At 47.7% G+C, this 24,654-nt stretch overlaps 1 protein-coding gene across 4 annotated transcripts in view; it reads right to left on the bottom strand.

Moving 5' to 3' along the window:
• The window catches only part of PTPN23 (protein tyrosine phosphatase non-receptor type 23), a 34,446-nt gene extending 10,990 nt beyond the window's left edge, over positions 1-23,456 (bottom strand). For 2 of the 4 annotated variants that reach the window (XM_050780662.1, XM_050780664.1), the window contains exons 1-3: positions 22,005-22,082; positions 7,278-7,496; positions 6,369-6,443 (exon numbers count right to left, since the gene is read on the bottom strand). Coding sequence is in view for 1 of the 4 variants with exons in the window: in XM_050780660.1 (XP_050636617.1) it covers positions 6,369-6,443; positions 22,005-22,088 (159 nt within the window). In the remaining 3 variants the exon portion in view is untranslated. Of the gene's footprint in view, positions 1-6,368; positions 6,444-7,277; positions 7,497-21,501; positions 21,956-22,004 lie in introns of those variants that run through there. The other 2 variants (XM_050780660.1, XM_050780661.1) reach the window with 2 other exon arrangements.
• Between the last annotated feature and the right edge of the window lie 1,198 nt (positions 23,457-24,654).

Below are 24,654 nucleotides of genomic sequence, written 5' to 3'. Positions count from 1 at the left end.
TTTTTTTTTTTTTTTTTTGAGACGGAGTCTCACGCTGTTGCCCAGGCTGGAGTGCAGTGGCGCGATCTCGGCTCACTGCAAGCTCCGCCTCCTGGGTTCACGCCATTCTCCTGCCTCAGCCTCCTGAGTAGCTAGCACTACAGGCGCCCGCCACCACGCCCGGCTAATTTTTTGTATTTTTAGTAGAGACGGGGTTTCACTGTGGTCTCGATCTCCTGACCTTGTGATCCGCCCGCCTCGGCCTCCCAAAGTGCTGGGATTACAGGCTTGAGCCACTGCGCCCGGCCAACAGACCTATTCTTATTTTGGGGGGAAAACAACAAAAAAACAAATGAACCCTCTGCTTAAACAAACAGAAAAGCAAACAGTACACCCTCCAAGGAGCAGGTGCACAGTGAGGGGGACGGCTTGACACCTGTCTGCCCTCAGCCCCCTGCAGAGGACCAGAGCCCCTCACTAGGACTTAGCCAGAAGAAATCCTCCAGGACACTCCACTCTGAGAGCTCAGCTCTGAGCTGCTGGCAGAGATGCTCTCAGAAGGGGTACATACACCCTGGGGACAGCAGAACAGAAGAGTCAGGCATCAGTTGTACTCTACACCACTTCCCAGCAGTATCCTGGGAGACTCTGAAACTCAGTCTCTTCTTTAAACAGGGATGATAATCTCCCTGGTGGTGAGGCCTCTAGAATGCCCAGTGCAAGGATAAGGCATGTCACAGCCACAGCTTACAGCATTAGGGCAGTGCTTCTCAAATCTAGTCATTCTTATCATACCCCTCCATCATGACCTCTGCCATATCCAAATACCACTTGTACTTAACATCTTTCTTTAAACAACCCATTTTTAAAATCAAGAGCCACATCCTAAGCAATAACAGCTCTAAAATAATAGGTGTGATGCACTAGCCACACAGTTTTTTTCAATACTCACTAAAGTAGCACATATAAAAATATTTAAAAATCTTGGCTGGGCATGGTGGCTCATGCCTGTAATCCCAGCACTTTGGGAGGCCAAGGTGGGAGGATCGCTTGAGCCCAGGATTTTGAGACCAGCCTGGGGAACATGGCGAGACTCCACCTCTACAAAAAATACAAAAATTGGCAAGGTGCAGTGATGCACACCTGTAGTCCCAGCTACTTAGGACTACAGGCTTGGGAAGGGGGAGAAGTGATTGAGCCTGGGAGGTGGAGGCTACAGTGAGCCATGATCATGCCACTGCACTTCAGCCTGGGCAACAGAGTGAGACCCTATCTCAAAAAATAAAATAAAAGGCCGGGCATGGTGGCTCACACCTGTAATCCCAGCACTTTGGGAGGCCGAGGTGGGTAGATCACGAGGTCAGGTGGTCTCGATCTGAGACCATCCTGACAAACAAGGTGAAACCCCGTCTCTACTAAAATTATAAAAATAAGGCGGGTATGGTGGTGGGCGCCTGTAGTCCCAGCTACTTGGGAGGCTGAGGCAGGAGAATGGTGTGAACCCGGGAGGCAGAGCTTGCAGTGAGCCAAGATTGCGCCACTGCACTCCAGCCTGGATGACAGAGTGAGACTCCATCTCAAAAAATAATAATAAAATAAAATAAAAAATAAGACAGGCACATTGGCTCACACCTGTAATCCCAGCACTTTGGGAGGCCAGTGTGGGCAGATAACCTGAGGTCGGGAGTTTGAGACCAGTCTGGTCAACATGGAGAAACCCCGTCTCTATTAAAAATACAAAATTAGCTGGGCATGGTGGTGGCTACTCAGGAGGCTGAGGCAGAAGAATCGCTTGAACCCTGGAGGCAGAGGTTGTGGTGAGCCAAGGTTTTGCCATTGCACTCCACCCTGGGCAATAGGAGCAAAACTCGGTCTCAAAAATAAATAAATAATAAAATAAAATAAAATTTGTCTTGTACTTCCTAAAACCATCTTTGGGAAACAATGGAAGCAGTCTCCCCTCCAGATCCAAGAGATCACCTGTACCCTTTAATCCATCCAAGAATGCAGCCCCCTGTGGTTGTAGCCTGGTCTGTCAGACTCTCAGACGAACTGCACAGAGGAGTCTGAGAGACAGCTTGATGCTGTGACACCCCCACAGCATCCTCTGCACCTGTCAGTTTTATTCCCTGTAATCACAGAGCCAAGAATGTACTCCAGAGTTTCAAAAGGGAAGTCTTCTTAGAAACAACTATTCAAACCCTGGTTTTACAGATGAGGAAACTGAGGCTCAGATGAGGGAAAGAGGATTGCCTAAAGCTCCCAATAACTTTTTCACTGAAAGATTATTATCAGTGTCCTATGTAAGAAAATTTGTTCTGGGGTTTCAAAAGTTTAAGGAACAGTCATCAAGACTAGGCATGGTGGCTCATGCCTGTAATCCCAGCATTTTCTGAGGCTGAGGCAGAGGATTGCTTGATTACAACAATTAGCCATGCCTGGTGGTGCATACTTGTAGTCCCAGGTACTCAGGAGGCTGAGGTAGGAGGATCGCTTGAATCCAGGAGGCAGAGGTTGCAATGAGCCGAGATAGACTGCATTCCAGCCTGAGCGACAGAGTGAGACTCTGTCTTTAAAAACAAAAACAAAAACAAAAACAAAAACAAACAGAAACAGTGATCTAGTCCAACTCGCACATTGCTGGGATAAATTAAACCAAGTCCCAGGAAGGGGAAGTGGCTACCCCAGATGGCCTTGTGTGAGCTTTTTTTGCGCTGGAAAAGCACAGGTCTGAAAGCTGCTGGCTCACAGCTCTCTCAGGGGCTGCTCTACCCAGCCCGTTGCTCTGTGCAGGTTGTCTGCCTTATGCTTTGGAGGATATGTCTCAGAGGACGCTTTGGAGATTGGTGGTAATGCTCCTTCTAGGGTGTGTTGCGTCCTTGTGTATAGTGTATGCCTGTGTGTGCAAAATGATGGTTGTCCTAGAGGCTAAGATTATCTCACTGGTTTTCTTTTCTTTTTTTTTTTTTTTTTGAGACGGAGTCTGGCTCTGTCGCCTGGGCTGGAGTGCAGTGGCTGGATCTCAGCTCACTGCAAGCTCCGCCCCCCGGGTTTACACCATTCTCCTGGCTCAGCCTCCCGAGTAGCTGGGACTACAGGCGCCCGCCGCCTCACGCGGCTAGTTTTTTGTATTTTTTAGTAGAGACGGGATTTCACCGTGTTCGCCAGGATGGTCTCGATCTCCTGACCTCGTGATCCGCCCGTCTCGGCCTCCCAAAGTGCTGGGATTACAGGCTTGAGCCACCGCGCCCGGCCAATCTCACTGGTTTTCAAACTTTGTTCAAATAAACCCTTTTAGAAGATTCAATTTATGAGGAGGGTTCTGAGAAGACAGCATAAGAAGCATCAGAAATCTGTCTCCCCACCAAGACAAGCTGCACTGGCAGAATCTGACTTAACTCTGGAGTCTATTGAAGGCTTGCAACTTCTAGGGGAAGGCTTTGACAGTGCAGTTCATTGCCATTAATTTTGGTCAATTTCAGCCCCTACCATAGTAGCAGTCACCCATCCCCCACCCCCAGCACCTGGGAGGTAGCTGTGCACCAGTTCCAGGAGCAGCTTGTGGGAGCCAGCATGGACAAAAAGGACTCTGTACTCCAAATACAGGAGATCTTGCTGATTGCTGCTTCTGATCACAGAGGTACAGAGAAAGAGGCAGCTCCTCCACTATTGCACCTCCCTCCATGGCTGTAAGCTTCTCCACCCCTAGCTGAAGTAACTTCCAAGGGATCTAAAGGCCTGGCATCTTTTCCCTTCTTCATTTTTGTCTTTTTCCTCTTTTGGGAGGCAGACATTGAAGAGTAAGATGTTCAAAAGCAACCACATATATAGGGGAAATGAGAAAGTCACTGCGCATGTGCAGGGAATGGTACAGGCTCAGAAAAGACCTGTGAAGACCTTAAGTTTACAAGGCCGGGTGCTGCGGCTCACGCCTTTAATCCCAACACTTTGGGAGGCTGGGGCCAGAAGATCACTTGAGCCCAGGAGTTTGAGACCAGCCTGGGCAACAGAGGGGAACCCCACCTCTACAAAAAATTTAAAAAGTAGCTGGATGCGGTGGTGTGCACCTGTAGTCCCAGCTACCTGGGGGCTGAGGTGGGAGGATGGCTTGAACTGGGGAGATGGAAGCTGCAGTGAGCCGGGATTGTGCCACTGCACTCCAGCCTGGACGACAGAACGAAACCCTGTCTCAGGAAAATAAAAAAAAAAAAAACTTTAAGTTTACATTTCAGGCTGATTCTTGGCACAGGGGTAGCCTACAACAATCAAAAACACAAAAACAAAACTAGCAAATTCTGGGGAAGGGGGAGAATCTGATATCCAGAGATATGACATCATTCGATTATTTTTTAATTTCCTTCAAGAATTTTTTCTTTGCATTCCTAACTTGGTGATCTGGTGCAAGAGGCCTAGCTTTTGGCCTATCTCAGCTTTTTCACATGCCTTCCTCACTAAGTGTAATAATTTCTAGCTTTTCTTTTTTGAGACAGAATCTTGCTCTGTTGCCCAGGCTGGAGTGCAGTGGTACAATCTTGGCTCACGGCAACCTCTGCCTGAGCCACTGCACCTGGCCTTGTACTAACTTTGAATAACTGACAGAGAAAATATCTTCACCCAGGCCAGGCGCGGTGGCTCATGCCTTTGTAATCCCTGCACTTTGGGAAGCCGAGGCGGGTGGATTACCTGAGGTCAGCAGGTCGAGACCAGTCTGGCCAACAAGTTGAAACCCTGTCTCTATTAAAAATACAAAAAATTAGCTGGGCACGGTGGCGGGCACCTATAGTCCCAGCTACTTAGGAGGCTGAGGCAGAAGAATCGTTTGAACCTGGGAGGTGGAGGTTGCAGTGAGCTGAGATCGTGCCACTGCACTCCAGCCTGGGTGGCAGAGTGAGATTAGGTCTCAAAAAAAGAAAAAAAGAAAATATCTTCACCCACTAGACTAAATGAAAATATATCCAAAAATTTACTGATGGGTAGTATACTGAAAATAGTTGCTAATGCTGCTGGGTTATTGCAAGGATTGGTATGTGGTCCATGACAGATAAGAAAACACTAACAGCTACTGATTTCTATGGCATGTATCTACATCACTGGTACTCAAGCTCAGCCATGCCAGTGCAGACTCTCAGACTTCTAACAAAAACATAAGGGAAAACATGTTGTTATCCAATAATACATAAAATAATCAGGGAAAAATACAGCATACGTCATTTTATTGCACTTAGCAGGTGCTGTGTTTTTTACAGACTGAAGGTTTGTGACAACTCTGCATCACACAGGCCTGTCGGCACCATTTTTCCAGCAGCATGCACTCATTTCATGACTCTGTGTCATATTTTAGTAATTCTCACAATATTTCAAACTGTTTTTTATTGTATATCTGTTATGGTGATCTGTGATCGGTGATCTTTGATGTTACTATTGTAATTGTTTTTGGTGCCATGAACTGCACCCATAGAAGACGGCAGACTTATAAATGTCCCGTGTGTTATCGCTGCTTCACTGGCTGGCCTTTTCCTGTCTCTCTCCCTCTCCTCAGGCCTCCCTATTCCTTGAGACACAATAATATGGAAATTAGGCCAATTAATAACCTTACAATGGTCTCTTAAGTGTTTAAGTGAAAGGAAGAGTCACTCATCTTTCATTTTTTTTGTTTTGTTTTGTTTTCTGAACAGTCAGGATCTCACTCTGTCAGTCAGGCTGGAGTACAGTGGTATGAACATGGTTGGCTCACTGCAGTACCAACCTCCTGGGCTCAAGTGATCTTCCCTCCTCAGCCTCCTGAGTAGCTGGGGACACAGGTGTGCACCATCATGCCTGGCTAATTTTTTTTTTTTTCCCTGTAGAGACAGGATCTCACTATGTTGAATTTGGTCTCAAACTCCTGGGCCTGAACTCCAGGAGGAACCGATCCTGCTGCCTTGGCCTCCCAAAGTGCTGGCATCATAGGCGTGAGTCACCACATCCAGCTGTCTTTCACTTTACATCAAAAGCTAGAAATGGGCTGGGCGGTTTCTTTTTTTGTTGTTTTTGAGATGGAGTCTCGCTCTGTCACCCAGGCTGGAGGGCAGTGGCATGATCTCGGCTCACTACAACCTCCACCTCCTGGGTTCAAGCAATTATCCTGCTTCAGCCTCCCGAGTAGCTGGAACTACAGGCACATGACACCACATCCGCCTAATTTTTGTATTTTTAGTAGAGATGGGGTTTCACCATGTTGGTCAGGCTGGTCTCAAACTCCTGACCTCAAATGATCTGCCCACCTCAGCCTCCCAAAGTGCTGGGATTACAGGTGTTGAGCCACCGCACCCGGCCTAGGCGGTTTCTTTATCTCCCTATCAAACCAATCCTGTCTACCCATGCATAAAAAAACAATACTCTCCTCCTACCTGTCTGAGCAACTCCAGCTTCTTCAGTTCTTCATTGTAGGCTTCTGGGTTCTCTCCATAATTCTTCAGGACAAACTAAAGAAAGAGAAGAACATAAGCCAGTGGCAGAGAAAACCCGTGCCTCGCCCTCTGAGTCCTGGGCAAGCACCAACCAGAGCTCAGGATTAACTGCAGATCTACAACCATAAGCATGTCTCCTGGACCACCAGGAACTTGACTTTATGAAGAGGCAGCACCAAAATGCTGACCATGAGAGCCTTGACCCTGTACCAGCACTCTGGCAAGTCCTCCTAATGCTGCAGCCTCTCTACAAAGTCCAGGAGTCTGCCAGCTCAGGAAGCCAAGGAACTCAGCTGACTGAAATGGGGTCCTAGTAAGGATTCCAGAAAGGGTCACAAACTCAAGCCTCCCTAGATTGGGCCCTGCTGTGTTTTGGGGTCACAACCATAACCTTAAGCTCATAGCAAGTGCAGGCAAGAGGCACCAAACAAGAGTGGGAACAGAAAGCCTCTCTCACCAACCCATCCTCCTGGCCTGGGAAAGGATAGCATAGAAATATGTGATCTGCAGTGTCCTCATCTGTGAGGAAAGACCTGCGGCTATGTGAGGAGAATGGCCCAGGTGGGAGAAGGTGAGGAAGGAGAGGTCACTACCCACATCAGAGAGAGCACTAGAGTGCCTGTCCACAGTGGCACTCACCACCTCCAGAGCAGACTGTCTTGGACAACGAGCATACACACCTGCCTGGAGGCACAGGCTCAGCCCAAAAGGCCCCCTGTTCAACTCAGATCACCAGACTAAGGCAACTGCAACTGCCCCTGTTGCAGTACTTGCTGCTGGTGTCTTGGCTAGCAATCTGGGGGGGCCAGATCCACTCACGCCACAAACACTAAGAGCACTGATACCCACCTCACAGGGCTCCTTAAGGCCATGACCAAGGTTTGCAAGGTGGAGAGAGAGGCTGGGAAAGGCTGAGATGAGGCAGCCTGCTCTGTCTGGGAGTACACTCACTCACACCATGTGTGTGGCCACCCATCTTTCCTGGGGTCCCTTCCCAGGATCCAGGAACCATGGCTAAGGAATCAGCCACATGGGAACCAGGAAGCCTGTGTGACAGCTTCTATCTGCCTGGTGAGCAAAGGGAGAAGAGGAACAGATGGCAGGGAGGTGACAGCTGAGCTCATTACAGCACCACGCAACCCTTTCCCAAACCTCTGAGTATAACCCTGGTTCTCCTGTTGGTTTCAGCTCCTGAAAGTCCCTGTGTCCATAAGTTCTTTTCTCTCTCCACCTCTGTCCTGGACAATCCACCCCTAAAAATCCGTCCCTTACCAAGTGGCCAGAATTGTTATTTCTAACACAACTCTGAGGTCACTTCTAGCTTTAAATCCTTCAGAAACACACATACACCCCTAGGGAGAAGATAGACCAAAACATGCTTATCTCAGGACAGTGATATGACAGGAAATGACGTATAATCTAAAAAGAATGTGTGCAGTAGCTTCCCAAAGCCTCTAGGACCAAATCTAATCTTGGCACAGAGTTTATGACCCTGCACAACCTGTTCCTGGCCGGGCGAGGTGGCTCAAGCGTGTAATCCCAACACTTTGGGTGGCCAAGGTGGGAGAATCACTTGAGGCCAGGAATTGGAGATCAGCCTGGGCAAAAGAGCAAGACCTGTCTCTACAAACATAAACAAAAATAAACAACCTGCTCCTCACAACCTTCAAGGATTGTCCTCTGGCACCTCCCAGGGACAACCAGCCCACAGTACTTGGGAATTACTGCTCTCAGGTATCAATGCTTATCTACATTGTCCCTACCTTCTTTACTAAGATTCAGCTGAAATGTCACTTCCTTGAATATTAGCTGCTGTTCGGCTCACATTCCAAACATGCCTCCATTATACTGTGTGCTGACAGCAGGGTCATGCCAGTGACCCCAACCTCAAACAACAAGCATTAAGGAATGGTAGGGGCCTTATCAGATGTGTTCTATACTCAGCAAATTATTGCTTTCACAGGAAATGCAGAGGACAGATGAACATGAAAAGGAAACACTCACAAAAATGAAGAAAATGGGGCAACAATGAACCCACTCTTCAAAAAATTAATGTCATTTAAAAGGAGGGGGTTGAGCAGTGGGCTATTCTAGATTAAAAATGATTAAACAGGTTGGACATGGTGGCTCAAGCCTGTAACCCCAGCACTTTGGGTGGCTGAGGTGGGAGGATTGTTGAGCCCAGGAGTTCAAGAGCAGCCTGGACAACATAATGAGACCCCATCTCTACAAATTAAAAAAAAAAAAAAAAAAAAAAAAAATTAGCTAGGTATGGTGGCCCAGCCTGTAGCACCAGCTACTCCAGAGGGTGAGGTGGGAGAATCAGCCTGGGAGGTTGAGGCTGTGGTGAGCTGTGTGCACATTCCAGCCTATTTCCAAATAAATAAATAAATAAGTGATTAAAGGGACAGAACACAACTAATGCAATATGAGAACCCCAACTGGATCTGAGTCTGCAAAAAAAGAAAAGTCATAAAAGATAGGGGAAAATTATGGTAGATTTTCTTAGGTATGATAATAATATTGTGATTGTGCAGGAGAATGTCCTCACTCTTAGGAAAAACGTGCTGAGATGTGTCCAGGAAAAATGATGTCCAAAACTTACTTTCAAAGGGCTTGTGGGATCTCTATCTATCTATCTGGAGAGAACACAAATATGGTGAAATACATCCATCAAAACTAGGTAGCTGGGGACGGTGGCTTATGCCTGTAATCCCAACACTTTGGGAGGCCAAGGCGGGTGGATCACTTGAGGTCAGGAGTTCGAGACCAGCCTGACCAACATGGTGAAACCCATCTCTACTAAAAATACAAAAATTAGCCAGGTGTGGTGGTGAGTACCTGTAATCCCAGCTACTCGGGAGGCTGAGATAGGAGAATAGCTTGAACTCAGGAGGGGGAGGTTGCAGTGAGCTGAGATTGTACCACTGCACTCCAGTCTTGGCCACAGAGCAAGACTCCATCTTAAAAAAAAAAAAAAAAAAAAAAAAAGCCGGGTGCAGTGGCTCAGGCCTGTAATCCCAGCACTTTGGGAGGCCAAGGCAGGTGGATCACAAGGTCACGAGATCGAGAACATCCCGGCTAACATGGTGAAACTCCGTCTCTACTAAAAATACAAAAAATTAGCCGGGCATGGCAACGTGTGCCTATAGTCCCAGCTACTCAGGAGGCGGAGCTTGCAGTGAGCCGAGATCACGCCCCTGCACTCCAGCCTGGACAACAGAGCAAGACTGTTTCAAAAAAAACAAAAAACAAAAAACAAAAAACTAGGTGATCTGCTAGGTGCAGCAGTTCACACCTGTAATTCCAGTACTTTGGGAGGCCGAGGTCAGAGTATCACTTGACCCCAGGAGTTCAAGGCCAGACTGGGCAACATAACAATAAATCCCATCTCTACAAAAATTTAAAAATGAATCAGCCAGGTGCAGCGCACACCTGTAGTCTCAGCTACTCCAGAGGCTGAGGCAGGAGGATCACCTGAGCCTAGCAGTTCAAGTCCAGCCTGGTGAACATGGAGTAAATCCCGTCTCTAAAAACAAAACAAAACAAAACCAAAAAACTAGACAGTGAGAATTTGGGCAAGCACTGCATTATTCTTCCAACTTTTCTATATGTTTGAAATTTGAAAAGCAAATGTCTTAAGAGTTGCTAAAGAGCTAAATGGTATTCGAACACCACTTTCCCCTGTCAGCGGGTTTTACCTTTTGTGGGTCCTTTGAGAATATGATAAAAGCCATGAAATAAATCCCCCTAGAAATTTTCAACTATGCACAAACATAAGGAATTACCAAGAACTTTAGGGAGCTGACAGGCATTTAACAATCCTCACTCTGCTCTATCCAACTCAACCCCCTCTCCACTCACTCCCTCAAAAACCATGACAACAACAACAACAAAACCACAACGATAAAAAGTGGCCTTGGGTTGGGCATGATGGCTCATGTTTGTAACCCCAGCACTTTGGTAGGCTGGGGTGGATCACTTGAGGCTAGGAGTTCCAGACCAGCCCGGGCGATATGGCGAGACCCCCATCTCTATGAAAAAAAATTTAAAAATTCGCCAGGAGCGGTGGTGCATGCCTGTGGTCTCAGCTAGTTGGGAGGCTGAGGCAGGACTGCTTAAGCTCAGGAGTTTGAAGCTACAGTGAGCTATGATGGCACCACCTCACTTCAGTTGGGGTGTCGGAGTGAGACCCTGTCTGTATTAAAAAATAAAAATAGGCCAGGCACAGTGGCTCATGCCTGTAATCCCAGAACTCTGGGAGGCCGAGGTGGGCAGATCATTTGAGCCTAGGAGTTCAAGACCAGCCTGGCCAACATGGTGAAACCCCATTTCTACAAAAAGCACAAAAATTAGCCAGGTGTGGTGGTGTGCGCCTATACTCTTGGTCAGTTGGGAGGCTGAGGTGAGAGGACTACTTGGCACCAGGAGTTCAAGGTTGCAGTGAACCATGATTGTGCCACTGCACTCCAGCCTGGGTGACAGAGTGTGACACTGTCTCAAAAATAATTAATTAACTAATTTTTTAAATGTGGCCTAAGCTATGAGGTAAAACTTGACTTTATGAGAGAATGTTCTGTGGTTAACCCCCTTGCAGTAAGAGGTTTTGCCCACCCTTTTAGGTTAGAGAAAATGAGTAAAAGTGTAGCTCAGAGGTCTCGTGGGATAGAGGCCAAAGGAATCAGATGGACATGAGACTCCTATGTCCTAGAAACAAGGCTTCCCGTGATATCACTAGAAACATCTGACCCTGCTGTTCACACAATGGTGACAGAAAGATGCTGCTCCCACCCCTAGCAAATCATGCCTAGAGGTCACATTCTATCTGAGTCTCATCTTGGTCCTCCTGTAAGATCAGCAGCAGATGCTTACTGAGAACCTACCACAAGTCAGGCACTGTGCTAAGTGCCTAGTAAGCACTCTGTCCTTACAACAACCCTAAGAGGTAGACACTATTATCATCACCACTTTATAGATGAGGAAATGAGGAAACTGAGGCAAAGAGGGTATTCACCAAGGTCACTGCGCTAATAACTGATAGGGATATGATTGAAACCCAGGCATTTGGGCTCCAGAGCCCATGTTCTTTCCATATTAGACCAATCCATTTCTATTTAAATTTATTTTATTTTATTTTTATTTTACTTTATTTTACTTTATTTTATTTTATTTTATTTTATTTTAGACAAGGTCTCGTCCTGTTGCCCAGGCTGGAGTTACAGTGGTACTGCAACCATAGCTCACTGTAGTCTCAAACTCCTGGGTCCAAGTAATCCTCCTGCCTCAGCCTTCCAAGCGGCCGGAACTACAGGCACATGCTAGCATACTCAGCTAATTTTCTGTAGAGGTAGTGTCTTGCTATGTTGCCCAGGCTGGTCTGGAACTTCTAGCCTCAAGCAATCCTTCTGCCTCAGCCTCCCAAAGTGTTGGAATTACAGACACAAGCCATCACACCCAGACTTTTCTTAAATTTTGTAGAGACAGGGGTCTCACTATGTTGTCCAGTCTGGTCTCAAACTCCTGGGCTCAAGCAATCATCCCACATAAGCCTCCCAAAGCATTTCTGTTTTTTAAAAATATGGTTCTTACAAACAACTCTGAAAAAACAGGCACAGAAAATGAATCCCTGCCCACACAATGAGTCAGTGGAGCAGCCAGGATATTTATGTTATTATTATTATTTGGAGCCTGTTAGAAGCAAAAAGGATATTTTTAAAACCCTAACAAAATCCTCTGTGACTTCTGATCACTCCTCCACTAAAAAAGAAGAAAGAGGCTGGGTGAAGTTCTTGGAGTAAGGGACAGAGACCTTGTCCTGATTTCGCTATGGTCTGGGACTCTGCAGAACTCGAAACAGTCTAGTAAGGAGTATGAGGCTCCAAAGGAGCCTGAGAAGGCAGGCCCAGCAGCAGACCAGGAGAAAGAACCAGAGGCCCTGACAGGACCCCAGTACCTACACACTAATGGCAGGAAGACCAGAGAACCTCCAAAAACAGCCAGGCTTTGGAGTAGCTGGGGATCCTTTTCTGAAGGAGTAAGAGAAGACCCGTGGAGAGCTCTCAGAGAGGGCACGTCCAGGGATCAGAGCCACCGAGGGGAAAAAGAAAAGAAAGGAGTTACCAGATTACAAGTAGGAAACAGTACCCCTGAGATGCTGTGAAATCTGGGCTTGGTTTTTTGTTTTTTATTTTTATTTTTTAGAAATGGTCTTGCTCTGTCAGGAAGGCTGGAGTACAGTGGTACTATCATAGCTCATTGCAGCCTCAAACTCCAAGTGATCCTCCCACCTCAGCCTCTGATGTAGCTAGGACTACAGGTGTGTGCCACCATGCCCAACTAATTTTTTTTTGAGATGGAGTCTCACTCTGTTGCCCAGGCTGGAGAACAAGGGCGCGATCTCAGCTCACTGCAACCTCCACCTCCCGGGTTCAAGCAATTCTCCTGCCTAAGCCTCCCAAATAGCTGGGACTACAGGCGCATGCCACCATACCCGGCTAATTTTTGTATTTTTAGTAGAGATGGGGTTTTGCCATGTTGACTAGGCTGGTCTCAAACTCTTATTTTTTTCTTTTTTTTTTTTGAGATGGAGTCTCATTCTGTCGCCCAGGCTGGAGTGCAGTGGCACCATCTCGGCTCACTGCAAGCTCCACCTCCTGAGTTCATGCCATTCTCCTGCCTCAGCCTCCTGAGCAGCTGCAACTACAGGCGCCCGCCACCACGCCCAGCTAATTTTTTGTATTTTTAGTGGAGACAGGGTTTCACCATGCTAGCTAGGATGGTCTCGATCTCCTGACCTCATGATCCACCTGCCTCGGCCTCCCAAAGTGCTGGGATTACAGGTGTGAGTCACCGCGCCCGGCCCTGGTCTTGAACTCTTGACTTCGTGATCTACCCGCCTTGGCCTCCCAAAGTGCTGGGATTACAGGCGTGAGCCACTGTGCCCAGCCTCAGCTAATTTTCATTTTTATTTTGTAGAGACAGGAGTCTTGCTATGGTGCCTAGGCTGGTCTCAAACTTCTGGCCTCGAGCTATCCTCCCACCTCGGCATCCCAAAGCGCTGGGATTACAGGTGTGAGTCACCACGCCCAGTCTAGGCCTGGCTTCTTTCATGTGTAAAATGGGGTTAATAGCACTTGCTACGTCTAGCTCAGAGCTGTTATAAGGATTCAAGTTATTTCCTAAACAGGGAAGGAAGATGCTCAGGTGAAAATATTGTTTACAATAGGCCAAGACCTGTACTAAGAACTTACAAGCATTAGAAAGACAAACTCTGAACAGGTTCTCACTTATTTGTAGGAGCTAAAAATTAACTCCACTGAATTCATGGAAACCAATAGCAGAATGATGAATACCAGAGGCTGGGAAGGGTAGTGGCAGTGTGGGGAGCGGAGTGGGAATGGTTAATGAGTACAAAAATATAGTTAGATAAAATGAATACAATCTAGTATTTCAGGCTGGGCATGGTGGCTCACACCTGTAATCCCAGCACTTCGGGAGACCAAGGCAGGTGGATCATCTGAGGTCAGGAATTCGATACCACCCTGTCCAACATGGCGAAACACAGTCTCTACTAAAAAGACAAAAATTAGCTGGGCGTGGTGGCTGGTGCCTGTAATCCCAGCTACTTGAGAGGCTGAGGCAGTAGAATCGCTTGGACCTGGGAGGCAGAGGTTGTGGTGAGCCGAGATTGTGCCACTGCACTCCAGCCTGGATGACAAGAGTGAAACTGTCTCAAAAAAAAAAAAAAAAAAAAAAAAAAATCTAGTATTTGACAGCAAAACAGGGTGACTATAGTCAGCAATAATTTATTACATTTAAAAATAAAAGTATAATTGGATTGTCTGTAACACAAAGAAACGATAAATGCTTGTGGTAATGAATACCCCATTTACCCTGATGTGATTACTATACATGTATGGCCATATCAAAATTTCATGTACCCCATTAACTTTTGTGGGTACATAGTAGGTGTATATACTTATACACCTACTTAAGCCCAGGTGTTTGAGACCAGCCTGGGCAACACACTGAGACCTTATCTCTACAAAAAATAAGCAAAATTAGCGGCACATGGTGGTGTGTGCCTGTGGTCCCAGCTATTCGGGAGGATGAGGTGGGAGGACCACTTGAGACCTGGCGGTAGAGGCTGCAGTGAGCTGAGATCGCGCCACTGCACTCCAGCCTGGGTGTAACAGCAAGACCCAATCTCTAAAAAACTTAAAATAAAAAAGAACTTAGAAGCATTAACTTTTGATTCTCAGAAGCTTATGAAGTATATTACTAGTTCCATGTTTCAGGTAAGAAAAGTGAGGACCAGATTAGTTATGTAATCTTTGTGACAGCTGAAGGTCATTCAGCTATTAAACGAATGAGAGGCCTAAATCAAGGTCTGATTCCAATAGCTATGCTGTTTACATGATGCTACTCTGCTATTTTACTGAGCACCAAACAGTAGAGAATTTTGTAACTAGATGAGATCACTGGAAACATCCATCCTGGTCCTGCCATGATTTTGCAGATTAGAAAAATGGGAAACCACAGTTGAGCAATGATAGTGCTAGGACCCCAAGATGGATTTCCTGACTTTGGACCTAGTATTAATCCTTCTGCATCACCTTCTCTTGTACTAGTATGTTCTCATTCTTCTATGTATGCTTTACTCTTTTGCTCTTAATTTGATATAACATTTGGAATTTCATCATGCTAATTAAAGCAATAATCCAAGAAGAAAAGGCAATTAAAAGGCATCACATGTGTTAGTTTTACCTTTGTTCACCAATTACATTATGTTTCTTTTTTCTCCACTTCCAGAGTTGACTCAAATGTAGGGCATTCCTTGGGCTACTCCAAGAAACAAGCTTTTTTTTTTTTTTTTTGGAGACAGGGTCTCTGACACCCAGGCTGGAGTGGCGAGATCTTGGTTCACCACAGCCTCGACCTCCCGGGCTCAAGCTGTACCCCCTACCTCAGCCTCCCGAGTAGCAGGGACTACAGGTGTGTGCCGTGACACCATGCCCATGCCTGACTTTTTTTTTTTTTTTTTTTTTTTTTTTTTAGAGACGGGGTCTTGCTTTGTTGCCCAGGTTAGTCTCAAACTCCTGGTTTTGAGTGATCCTCCTGCCTTGGCCTCCCAAAATGCTGGGATTACAGGCATAAGCCAACGTGCCTGACCAGTATTGTTAATTAATACAGTATATGTTCAGTTACTAAATTTCAAATGAGACTAATTATATTCAGAGAATGGCGCATTGCCAAGTGAAATCTTCAGCTCCTTGGTCCATGTCAGCAAGCCTGAAAGAAAACAGCCACAGGCCAAGAGTACTGGGGACAAGAACGTACCTTCATCCTCCCCTTGTCTAATCCCTACAATAATACTCAAGGCCTCGTTCCCACATCTTTTCTGAATGGCCCCTTGCCTGTCTGAACAACACAGGTAACCTGAGTCTTCTCCCAGAAGGTCCTAGAACTAAACTAGGTCATTAAACCAATGCTTGTTAAGCACTCCCTATACACAGGTATTTTATTACGTACTGAGTAAAGGAAAGAATCTGGTCTAAACTCTTAAGTGAAATGGATATAGGCCTCTGGTGTATGAGATTCAAGTCAGAGAAGAATGGACAATCCAGGTCATCTGTGCCTGGAGCTGTTCTGCTACAAATACAAGTGAACAGACAGGCATAGGCAGACCAACTGGGTGACTCCAAATCTGTGACAAGAGATAAGACAGGTCACCACCACAGGTAACTGGCAATGTCCCATGCCCTTCATTGCTGAACAGCCAAGGGCCTTTAAGGCCTCTAGTCCTCTTATTTACCTTTCTATGTGTGTGTTTGTGTATGTACATACATGTGCAAGTTAGTTTTTCAAGAGCCATCCCATGGAAAATCATCCCATGGAAAATCTGGAAGGGGAAAAAATTCCATAAACCTGAAAAACCAGGCTTCTACCTGGATGTGAATAAAATGAACAGTAGGCCGGGCGCGGTGGCTCACGCCTGTAATCCCAGCACTTTGGGAGGCTGAGGCGGGCGGATCACAAGGTCAGGAGATCGAGACCACGGTGAAACCCCGTCTCTACTAAAAATACAAAAAATTAGCCGGGCGCGGTGGCGGGCGCCTGTAGTCCCAGCTACTCAGGAGGCTGAGGCAGGAGAATGGCGTAAACCCAGGAGGCGGAGCTTGCAGTGAGCCGAGATCGCGCCACTGCACTCCAGCCTGGGCGACAGAGCGAGACTCCGTCTCAAAAAACAAAACAAAACAAAACAAAAAAATAAAATAAAATAAAATAAAATAAAATGAACAGTAAAAAAAGGCAACAAGAGTGTGCACTGTGGGCCAGGCACAGTGGCTCATGCCTGTAATCCCAACACTTTGGGAGGCCAAGGCAGGCGGATCACCTGAGACCAGGAGTTTGAGACTAGCCTAGCCAACATGGCGAAACCCCATCTCTATTAAAAATACAAACATTAGTTGGGCGTGGTGGTACATGCCTGTAATCCCAGCTACTCGGGAGGCTGAGGCACAAAAACTGCTTGAACCCAGAGGCAAAGGTTGCAGTGAGACTGCACCATTATACCCCAGCCTGGGTGACAGAGCGAGACTGTCTTAAAAAAAAAAGAAAAAAAGAAAAAAAAACAGTGTGCACTGTGTGGGGTGCAGTCTAGCCCAGTGGTGCAGAGCAAGACAGTCTGAATTCAGAGGAGGGTAAAGTTCTTTCTTATTTCTGGCCCTCACACTTGTTGGGCAGCTAAGAGGACCCTAATGAAGTACAGTTCAACCCGTGTGATAAACAGGAGGAAGGGAATTTGAGTAAGGGCCTGAGCAAGGGCAGTGACCAGATGTGGAAAAAGAGAAGCTGAAAGTTCTCATAGGAGAGGATTGGGGAGTGAAGTTAGAGAGGCAGGCTGAAGCAAGCTGGGGACAGGCCATGAGCAGCCTGATGGGAAAGTAGAGATTGAGAGATCAACTTAGCCAGAGTGGGAGGAAGGGAGATGAAGATAAGCCAAGTGACAGGCAGGGTGGCTACCAGCCAGATGTACACCTGCACTTGAGGATGAGGGTTACTGTGTAGATTTCTAGAAGGTAAGTTTCAATGAAGACAGGGTTTTGTGGGGTTTTTTTGGAGACAGGGTCTCACTCTGTTGCCCTGACTAGAGTACAGTGGTGTGAGCTTGGCTTAATGTAACATCCACCTCCTGGGCTCAAGTAATCCTCCCACCTCAGTCTCCTAAGTAGCTAGGCGCTCACCACCATGCCCAGCTAATTTTTGTATTTTCGGTAGAGATGGGGTTTCACCATGTTGGCCAGGCTGGTCTCAAACTCCTGGACTCAAGCGATCCACCTGCCTCAGCCTCCCAAAGGTTTGGGATTACAGGTGAGAACCACTGCTCCCAGCCAAGACACAGGTTTTTGTCACCACTGTACCCAGGGCTGGCACATGACAAGCACTCAATAATTATTTGTTCAATGAATGAATCAGGGATGAATGTCTAACAGCTCAGTCCAAGTGAGCTGGACTTGAGCTCAAGTAGAGCTGGTTAAGGGCAAGTGTTTGGGTCACAAAGAAGAAAGAACTTTAAACAGTAATACCTGAGGCCAAATCACTCACTGATAAAGAGGACAAGAGTTATCCATCATCAGTTTCCTCCAAAGTACAAGTTAAGAAGATGAAGGGCCAGTAGCATTTCCCCACTAAAAAAATTACGTGGGTCTGGCTGGGTGTGGTGGCTCATGCCTGTAATCCCAGCACTTTGGGAGGCCGAGGCAGGCAAATCACCTGAAGTCGGGAGTTCAAGACCAGCCTGACCAACATGGAGAAACCCCATCTCTACTAAAAATACACAATTAGCCGGGCATGGTGGTACATGTCTGTAATCCCAGCTACTTGAGAGGCTGAGGCAGGAGAATCACTTGAACCTGGGAGGCAGAGGTTATGGTGAGCTGAGATGGTGCCATTGCACTCCAGCCTGGGCAACGAAAGCAAAACTCTGTCTCAAAAAAAACACAAAAAAACAAGTTACGTGGGTCCAATATCCTAACCTACAGTTAGCCACTGCAGTTCAAAACCATCCTGCTTTTCTGGCTTCTATTTCACATTATGCCTTAATGGAAGGCATGTCCCCTGGCCACCATGAAAGATGTGTCAAAAGCCCAGTCCTCTCAAACAACGAACCCCTTTACCTGTTTGGAAAACTCCTATTCATCCTTTAAAACCCATCTCTGGCAAGCCTTCTCTGATGGCCCCTCCTTAGGCTGGTATTTCTATACACTGCAAATACTTCTCTCTCTTTTTTTTTTTTTGAGACGTAGTCTTGCTCTGTCGCCCAGGCTGGAGTGCAGTGGCGCCATCTTGGCTCACTGCAAGCTCTGCCTCCCGAGTTCTCCTGCCTCAGCCTCCCAAGTAGCTGGGACTACAGGTGCCCGCCACTACGCCCAGCTAATATTTTGTAGTTTTAGTAGAGATGGGGTTTCATGTGTTAGCCAGGACGGTCTTGATCTCCTGACCAGGTGATCCGCTCACCTCAGCCTCCCAAAGTGCTGGGATTACAGGCATGAGCCACCGCGCCTGGCCTACAAATACTTCTACTCTTACATTACTGTCATCACTCTAATTTTTAAATTTCCTTTATGAATTCCTTGAAAAAAAAAAGGCTGTCTCTTATTTGTCTGCTTATCAGGGTTCAGCATAGTACTTAACCAGTTGATGTAAACAGAACCAATTTTCACCCTTCTATCCTACATTAAATTCTAACCCTCGGCTCCAATTCACTGGCAGAGGTTCCCACAGCTCAGAGCAAGGATAAAGAAGGACAAGGGTACCAGTGGCAGAAGGCAGAGAAGGGGCTCTGCAGTTGGGGAAGGGGGTGCAGGTTGGGAAGAGTCCCCCAGGCTGCAGTGGTGTCTGCACAGTTTCCTCCAATGTCTATGGAAGGAATTGTTTCATATCTGATACCGTCTCGGGCTAAAGGGCTAATGAGCAACTCCTCTCCTGGAGGCCCAGGTGCTTCGAGGGAAGTCACTGGTCACACAATACCCTTTCCGCTCCGTGTGAGTGGTCAGAGCAGCAAAGGCTAAACTCAAACAAAAATACGTCCTAGGAGTTTGTGGGCCAAGATCTTATCCACTGCATTCCCATATATTTATGGTCACCATCTCTAAATTTCCTCTCAGCTGTCATTCAATCATTTCAGAAAGATTTTTCTGACTGCCAACTATGTAGAGGGTACACTGTTAGGCTCTGGGGAACACAGGGATACTTCTGAGGTAACGCACACTTGAACAGCGGGGTTAAAACACGGTATACATAACTGTCACCAGGGAAAGGATGAAAAGAGTTAAGGAATTAAGAGAAAAGAAAGATTAATCCAGGTAGGAAGATTAAGAAAGGCTCTGCAGAAAGGAGAGCTTAAGCTGGACCTTGAAAGTTGGATGGGAGACAAGAAAATGAATTCACAGAGATTGAAGAAGGGCACCTCACCACCCCACAGGGCAAAATGAGAGCTCTTCTAGGCAGGAGGAATTCCATGACCAAAGGCACAGAAGAGGAAACAGTATGGTAAGGAAACAACAAGTGACTGCGAACAGAATCTAGGGTACCTCTATCAGATGCACACAGTAGATGAAGAACACAGTGGGGACTCAATAAATGCTGAAAGAACTGGGATAACTCTGGAAGAACTCTAATGGAAAAGTAAAGATACTGGCTCTATTCCAAGACTCCATCTCAAAAAAAAAAAAAAAAAAAAAAAAAACTGGCTCCATTCTGTAAAATAGAAAACAGGAGTTTTGGCCTGGCGCAGTGGCTCACGCCTATAATCCCAGCACTTTAGGAGGCCAAAGCAGGTAGATCACGAGGTCAGGAGACCATCCTGGCTAACATGATGAAACCCCGTCTCTACTAAAAATACAAAAAATTAGCCGGGCGTGCTGGCGAGCGCCTGCAGTCCCAGCTACTTGGGAGGCTGAGGTAGGAGAATGGTGTGAACCCAGGAGGTGGAGCTTGCAGTGAGCCGAGATGGCGCCACTGCACTCCAGCCTGGGTGACAGAGTGAGACTCTGTCTCAAAAAAAAAGAAAGAAAGAAAGAAAGAAAGAAAACAGGAGTTTTGTTGTGTCTTAGAAAAATTCATCCAATTGTATTTTTATGAAAGAGCAGAAGGCGGCCTGTAATCCCAGCACTTTGGGAGGCCGAGGCAGGCGGGTCATCTGAGGTCGGGAGTTCAAGACCAGTCTGATCAACATGGCGAAACCCCGTCTCTACTAAAAATACAAAATTAGTCAGGCATGGTGGCGCATGCCTGTAATCCCAGCTACTCGGGAGGATGAGGCAGGAGAATTGCTTGAACCCGGGAGGCGGGGGTTGCGGTGAGCCAAGATCGCACCACTGCACTCCAGCCTGGGCAACAAGAGCGAAACTCCGTCTCAAAAAAAAAAAAAAAAAAAAAAAAAAAAAGCAGCAGATGAAGAGAGTAACGTATGGATAACAGTTAACAAAATTCTAGAAGTTTGGATCAATTAGCCTCATTTCCTGGGCCCAAGAGGCTAAATGATGGACTCAAACACTGTCTGAACTAAGGCAATGGTGTATGGAGAGAAGAGGGGAGATAGCTTCTTGGGAAACTACTTCAAAACCCATTTTCTTTTTCCTATTTGTTTTCCCAAGCATCTCGCTAAGTGGTGCACCATCTAGACTGGGGCTTACTCTGGCATCTGCTGTGCTATGCCCACAAGGCCCCCCACCTGCGACAGCCTCCTGCTTGTTCCTTTTCACTTCTGCTCTATCTAGCCCTCAGTGCTACCAACACAGCGGATGTCTCAGAGGGCACCTGTGTTCAATCACCATACCTGGACCTCTCCACATAAGTTCCTTAGGGCCTTAGTCAACGCCAAACCTGCCCGTCTGTTCTTCCAACACAGTAAGATTTCTCTAAGCTCTACAACACTGTTTATGCCCTCCAGTCGGTTACGAAAAGCAGTAACCCTCTAAAAATGTCATGGGATTGTATCGTTTGGTCCAAAGAGACTCCCGAATGAGAGACCATACAGCATCGCAGCAATTTTAAAACAAACCCTCACCGCACGGGTCGGGCATCTCCCTGGGTCACCGGGGCTCACGTCTTATACACACGCCCTGAGCCATCCCCAGCGTCTGTCCCAGGAGGGCCGTGGACTTGACAGTGCACCGAGGGCCGGGCGCAGCAGAAGAATCCGCACGGTCAGGGCCGCCCACCGCTCCCGCGCGGGGCGGTCCAGCCATGGAGGAGGGGCGGGGCAGAACTGGGTCCCGAGCGTCAGAAGGAGGAAGTGTGGTGCCTCAGTGGGAACTGCGGATGACTCGGGGCAGAAGTCGGGAAGCGGGTTCAGATGAGGATGCAGGTGCTAGCACCGGGCTATCGGGGAGAAGAATGGCCTGCGAGCCCCTGGGTGTGGGACAGGTTGAGGAACACTGGCGGAAGCCCCTCCTGGCCTCACCGGACCCTGCGACGGGGCCTGAGGTGATGGGCGCGCAGGGGGCGTCACGCGCTGGCAGACGACGGAGATACGCGGCGGATGGGGGGGAAGACGGAAGGCAAGCTCACCTTCTTAACAGCTGGTTGGAAGTGGAAGTCACCAGCCTCCTTCAGATCCAGCCAGATCATAGGCATGCGGGGCACGGCCTCCATGGCGGCTGGCGCCAGCCGGCCACCCGGCCACTCCCGTAGCTGCTGCAGCTGCTGGCTCAGCCACGAGCCCAGCCCCGCCCCTTCGCGCCGGAAGTCACTGGTCACGGGAGGGAATGAAAAATACCACCTGCCTGCCGGGAGTTGCAGTTTCCTCCCCCGCCCGCGTGGTCTTTTGCGCAGGCGCAGTCCCTGTTGCGCAGGCTCAGTCTTCTTCGCGCGGAGGGAGTAGGGCGGGGAGGAGCTCGCCAGCCCGAGGCGAAAGGGTTTCTGGGTTAATAGTCTTCCTCTGCTAAACTGAGAGGCGCGGAGCGACCTTATTCCCCGCTCCCGGGCCAAGCCCGCCTGCCGACCCCTCCCGCCGCGCTCCTCCCTCCTCGGAAGAGCGTGAGAACTCACCTATGAACTTGCCCTCCCAAGTATTGTCAAGGGCCGTGGAGGACTGGTGCTGTGGTAGAGATGACGTGGCAGGCGGGCCGCTGGGAAGAGATGACGCGAAAACTGGCTTAAGAGAGGGTGCGGAGGGGCCACCTGGCCTGAAGGAGTCGGTGCTGAGAGCAGGGGGTTTCATTCTCAGGGCTGCGAAGGCTTTCGAGCTTTGGAACAGAAGAATGACTGACCAGAGACTGGCCTACTCAGCCCAGCCTGGGAGGCCGGGCAGTGCCCAAGGGAGACGGACGATAGGGAGGGAGCGCCTGGATGGAGCGTCTCAAGCGGAGCGAGGAGGCCCCTGGCCCTGTAGGAAAGTGGGTGGGGGAAGGTATCCGGCCAGGTGAGCTCCCAGGGAGGCCCAGAATATCTGGAAGGAGACCACGGAATGGAGAGCACCTGTTGCCTCTGTAGAGAGGACCTGTAGAGCAGGAATTGTTAAATCGTATGGCTGTATCACCTACTTTTAGAAATAAATAATAGGCTACTCGGGAGGCTGAGGCTGGAGGTTCAATCGCTTGAACCCGGGAGGCGGAGGTTGCGGTGATTCTAGATCGCGCCACTGCTCTCCAGCCTGGGCGACAGAGCGAGACTCCGTCTCAAAATAATAGTAACAATAGAAACAACAGAGAATGGCCTGGAGATAGTGAGTGCAAAAGTGGGAGCTGGGAGACCAGTGAGTCTTTGTAGTCTTCCAGGAGACAGGTGATTGTAGCAAAGCAGAGGGAAATAAAAAGTGGGCAAAGAAATATTTTGCCCACTTTGAGAAATATTTGAGGAATATTTAGGAGACAGAAGTATCAGAACTTGGAATGGATGGATGTAAGGGAATGAGGACGTCGAATATGTTTTCCAAGCTTCTGACTTGTGCAGCTGGGTGGCTGTGGGACTGTTTACTGATAAGGGAAAACGGGAAGAGCAAAGGTTCAGGTCTGTGTTAAGCTCGAGGTCAAGGCCTTTGACTGGTTCTAGATGAAATGTGGAGACCACCATGTTTGGCGCGGTGGCTCACGCTTGTAATCCCATCACTTTGGGAGGCTGAGGTGGGCGGATCGCTTAAGCCCAGGAGTTCAAGACTAGCCTGGCCCACATGGCCAAACCCCGTCTCTACAAAAAATACAAAAATTAGCAGGACGTGGTGGCTCATGTACACCTGTAGTCCCAGCTACTCAGGAGGCCGAGGCGGGAGGATCGCTTGAGCCCAGGAGGCAGAGGTTGCAGTGAGCCGTGATTGTGCCATTGCACTCCAGCCTGGGCAACAAAAGTGAAACCATGTGTAAAAAAAAAAAAACAAAACATTGTGGAGACTGTGGGATGTGGGATCTGGGATTCTAAGACAGGCTTCACCCACAAGGTAGAGCCCAGGTCCCTTTGTTATGAGACCTTAAACCCTTTCAGGACTTAGTCAAGGGCCTAGCTTTATTCCAGTTGGAGTTAGAGCAGAAGAAAATGAAATTACATGAATGTTCATAGCAGTATCATTTCACAGTAGCCAAAAGGGAGAAGCAACCCATTCATTGATGGATGGATGCATGAATAAAGATGTATGTACATACAATGGAATATTATTCAGCCTTAAAAAAGAATGAAATTCTGTTACATGCTGCAGCATGAATGAACCCTGAAGACATTATGCTAAGTGAAATAAGCCAGTTGCAAAAGGACAAATACTGTATTAGGCTTATTTGAGATACCTAGTTAGTCAGATTTATGGAGAAAGAAAGTAGAATGGTGTTTGTCGGGCTGGGGGAGGGGAGAATGGAGAGTTACTCTTTAATGGCTGTACAACAATCTGAACATATTTAATGCCACTGAACTGTACGCTTGAAATTGTAAACTTTGTGGCCAGGCACGGTAGCTCACACCTGTAATTCCAGCAATTTGGGAAGCCGAGGTGAGTGGATCGCCTGATTTGGGAGTTCAAGACCAGCCTGACCAACATGGAGAAACCCTGTCTCTACTAAAAATGCAAAATTAGCCGGTCATGGTGGCCCGTGCCTATAATCCCAGCTACTCGGGAGGCTGAGTCAGGAGAATCGCTTGAACCTGGGAAGCAGAGGTTGTGGTGAGCCAAGATTTGCGCCATTGCACTCCAGCCTGGGCAACAAGAGTGAAACTCTATCTCAAAAAAAAAAAAAAA

The sequence above is a fragment of the Macaca thibetana genome, chromosome 2 (genome assembly GCF_024542745.1).
Source record: "Macaca thibetana thibetana isolate TM-01 chromosome 2, ASM2454274v1, whole genome shotgun sequence".
NCBI lineage: Eukaryota > Metazoa > Chordata > Mammalia > Primates > Cercopithecidae > Macaca > Macaca thibetana.
This window is presented reverse-complemented; position numbering and strand designations above follow the sequence as displayed.